Source organism: Trichogramma pretiosum, unplaced genomic scaffold (genome assembly GCF_000599845.2).
Source record: "Trichogramma pretiosum strain Unisexual culture from Peru unplaced genomic scaffold, Tpre_2.0 scaffold49, whole genome shotgun sequence".
NCBI classification, from domain to species: domain Eukaryota; kingdom Metazoa; phylum Arthropoda; class Insecta; order Hymenoptera; family Trichogrammatidae; genus Trichogramma; species Trichogramma pretiosum.
The window spans coordinates 420,863-424,632 of record NW_019640811.1 but is presented as its reverse complement, the minus strand read 5'-3'; the positions used below and the strand labels follow the sequence as shown (position 1 = coordinate 424,632).

The window sequence follows — 3,770 nt, the reverse complement described above, 5'->3', positions numbered from 1 at the left end:
CACTGTAGATGAAATAAACGATGGTATCGCTTTCTCGTTGTTCGATGTCTGCCTGTCAGGAACCAACTAAATTGAACACATTGACAAAATTAACGAATCACGAGACATAGTTCAACGTATAGTTTATTCTCAATCAAAATTACTTGTTATTGTAAAATCAATCGTTTGTATACAAAGCTGGATGATCCAAATAAGATTAATCATCGCGTTACAATTAATATTTTATTAATATTAAAATATTAATATTAAAATATTGATAAAATACTGCAATGGTCTAAGAAATGCAATGAGTAAATAGGTCAATGATGCAACTAATCCTTCAATCAATCAACTAATCATTCAACTAATCAATAATAAAAAATAGAAATTTTTTCAATATACTCGGATTTTTTTACGTCGTACGATTTGAAGGCCAATAACAACATTTTGATAAATTAATAGCTGACACCCTGAGGAAGCTCTGTGAATTTTTCTAGAAATGAAAGTCCATATTGAACTCGATTTATTTGTGATTTTTTTATTTATTTCAATTGAAATAAACCTTTGGCTTGCTCAAATCTCTTCCAAGTATGTTTTTTCTAACAATTTGGAAAATTTTCAACAAAAAAGCTCTCGTGGTCATTTTTTCGTGTACGCCTCTCTACATTGAGCAAGGAATTTTTTAAATACTTACGATAATATTGAACCTCGGAAAAATGTAGACTTTCGGCCTCTGAAAAAGGGCGATAGACTGTCCCAAAATTTTAACGATATTTCTGCTATCGTAAACAAGTTTTTCATGTTATCTAAAAAAAAATTTATTGTGTCATCCGACTTCACAGAAAATCGGTCATGTATAAAGTAAAAAGAAAAGACGAAGAGTCGAGTATGTGAAAGATTAAGAGTCTCTTAAACGCACAAACGATAGCGTGTGACGCAAGCACTTCGTTTTGTAGGTGATTTTCTGGTTTTTGGCTTCATTGTCGATAGTACAGTGATCAAATGGTAAGAACTTTTTTTTGGTTATTGTTCTTATCATAGCATCTAATATATCAACGATGCTTTGGTCGTTCCTCGAAAACTGAAAGTAGCAGTGTATTGACTTGGTTGTGGACTTATCAAAAATACAGAAATAACTTTAAGTAACAGTATTTTATAACAAGATAATCACTTTTTTTATTCAATTTAATATTACATGCAGGTAAAAATTCATTTATTTCATTACTTTGTTTCATTCAACTAGTTCAATTTGTAAAATCAATAGATAAAATTATCTAAGAACAAGTTCGTTAGTTATACTTATAAAATACATCGCTCTCGGCATTTACAATCGAAGATCTCTTCGTCAAATTCATAATTGCTTTGTTTTATTCAATAATTTGATCAAAATTTTAAAGAAAGTATCAAAAAAGAAATTATTTGTTTCACTATTCAACCTTACGATTTTACAATCGATGATTGTGATTATCATCTTTTTGTTTCTTGGATCGTTGTAAGTTGACTTCGTCTATTCATGCCCATTCATTAGCCGCAATCCCTCGATGAAGTACGCCCGAAACAAGTCCTGGAATTGGCTCCAAGTATGTAACCTGGTTTTCCAGCGCACGTACCACTCGAGAGCCGATTTGGTGAAGACGATCGGCAGCGCGTAAAATACTTGCCTCTCGCTGATCTCGCTCCTGATGCTGGAGAAAAATTCCCCCAGCCGCAGAATGAACTCTTTGGTCTGGTCCTCGTTCTCGTCACCGCTGAAGCTCAAGTTCCACACGCGCAGCAGCTGGGCGATCTTCAGCTGCGTCGAGATAACCGATAAATCGCCGTCGATCGTCGATGGGGTCGTCGGTTGGGTTAGGAACATCAATGGGTTTCGTTTGTCTGGCTCCGGCGACGGTGTGAGCTCGCGTCCCTCGGGTACCACTTGAGCTGCACCCAATGAGCCGATCTGACTGTAATACATCGCTGAGCTTGTCGCACGCACCTACTCGTCGATCTGCGATACGCAGATTAAAATTAGTAAACTCGAAAATGTCGAGTCGTAATATACGATGGTATTACTTTTTCGTTGTTTGATATTTGTGGGTCGGTAGCTAACTAAATTTGACACATGGTCAAATGAACGTCTAGTGTCTTCTCAATTAAAGATACTTGTTATTGTTGATGAAGCTGTTTTGTATACGAACTGAGTAACTATTCGATCACTGTGCTAGGTTAATTAAATGAGAGATCGATTATAAATTTCTGATCGAGCTAAAATTAATGAACGCGTTAATATTTGATCTTAATTGTAGTTGCATTAAATAATAGCGGAACGTTTCCAACTATATGATTAAGTACGTCGATAGATTTCAAGGCTCGCTAAAAAATCTATTAGATATTGTGGAATATTTCTGGGGTACAAACTTTTCCATGTTGGCAGAAAAAATATTTATTTGGCCAATCGTCATCACTAACTTGATATTTTCTTTGTGAATCGTAAATATAATGCAGCAATAAAATCGCTGAGCTTTTTTTGGGTTAATTTTATGTTCATGTGATTGGTCAATATGACTCTAAGATCGCTGTGGGTCCGTTTTCTCGTACATGAAATAAATGAACAGTGTCTTAGTCGTTCCTCAAAAATTCAAAGCAGAAACTTATTTACTTGGTTTTGTTAATGACCTATCAAAACTGCATAATTAACTTCAGGTAACAGCATTTTATAACAAGATAATCACTTATTTTATTCGATTTAATATTACATGCACGTAAAAATTCATTTGTTTCATTACTTTGTTTTATTCAACAAGCTAAATTTGTAAAATCAATAGATAAAATTATCTAAAAACAAGTTCGTTAGTTATACTCATAAAATACATCGCTCCCGGGATTTACAATCGAAGATCTCTTTGTTAAAAAAATACACACCGTTCGACGGCAATCACAAATTATTCATAATTTATCAATTACTATAACGATTTATAATAATTATAAATTACGATAAATTATAATTGATCTTTTTCATTTCGTCATCTTCTACCGATGAAATACCTCCACCAGTTGATCAAGTATTGAAACGGCCGAAAGGCACGAATTCTGACATGTATAACAGTTTGTCCTTGGACTGGGCCGGGTTCCACCGGGTTCGCCTCGTAGATCCTCGGTTCTTCAGTTGGAGTCGTTGTCGGCGTCAGAAACTTCATATCGAATTCTAGGCTGAACTGGACCCACGAGTCGAATTTAAATCTGTTCAGCCAGAACCAGGCTAGAGCCCCCCTCCTGAATACGATCGGCAGCCCGCGAAGTAGCTCCCGATCGGGCACGTCGCTCTCCATGCTGGATCGACACAGCTGCATACGCACGTAGAATTCAGCGCTGTCCGCGTGGTTCTCCTCGCCGCTGAAGCTCAAGTTCCACTGGCGAAGCAGCTTGACGATCTTCAGCTGCATCCTGAGACCCGACGGCTCCAGCTGGTACGGCGGTGGCGGAGTTCGAGGACGAGACATTGCGGGTGATACGCGTTGATTAAGAATTTTTTATTGGTCGGTAAAATTCAATCGCAAAACCGATTGGTATCACTTACTCGTTGCTCGATGTCTTGGCCCGTCAGGAGCTAACTAAATCAGACACATTGCAAACATTAACACGAGATACAATCGAACGTGTAGGGGCTTCTAAATTGAGATGTTTTGTATACAAACAAGAGTAAATAATCCATCAGTGGGTCAGATAAACTAAATGAGAGCTTAATTATATGTTGCTGATCGAAAATTGACTGTGATAAAAATATGTCAAAGGTTCAACTGTTTATTGTT

General features: G+C 36.6%; 1 protein-coding gene across 1 annotated transcript; it reads right to left on the bottom strand.

The window, feature by feature from the left end:
• Positions 1-1,130: 1,130 nt before the first annotated feature.
• On the bottom strand, positions 1,131-2,132 carry LOC111694181. Its single transcript, XM_023461269.1, has 2 exons — positions 2,035-2,132; positions 1,131-1,969 (listed from the first exon to the last, which is right to left on the bottom strand). Exon 2 carries the CDS (start codon positions 1,934-1,936, stop codon positions 1,487-1,489), a length of 450 nt encoding a protein of 149 aa, XP_023317037.1. The 5' UTR covers positions 1,937-1,969; positions 2,035-2,132; the 3' UTR covers positions 1,131-1,486.
• Positions 2,133-3,770: the final 1,638 nt, after the last annotated feature.

Coding starts and splice junctions, on each gene's coding strand:
- LOC111694181 (XM_023461269.1), bottom strand. CDS start 1,936: ATGTATTACAGTCAGATCGGCTCATTGGGTGCAGCTCAAGTGGTACCC.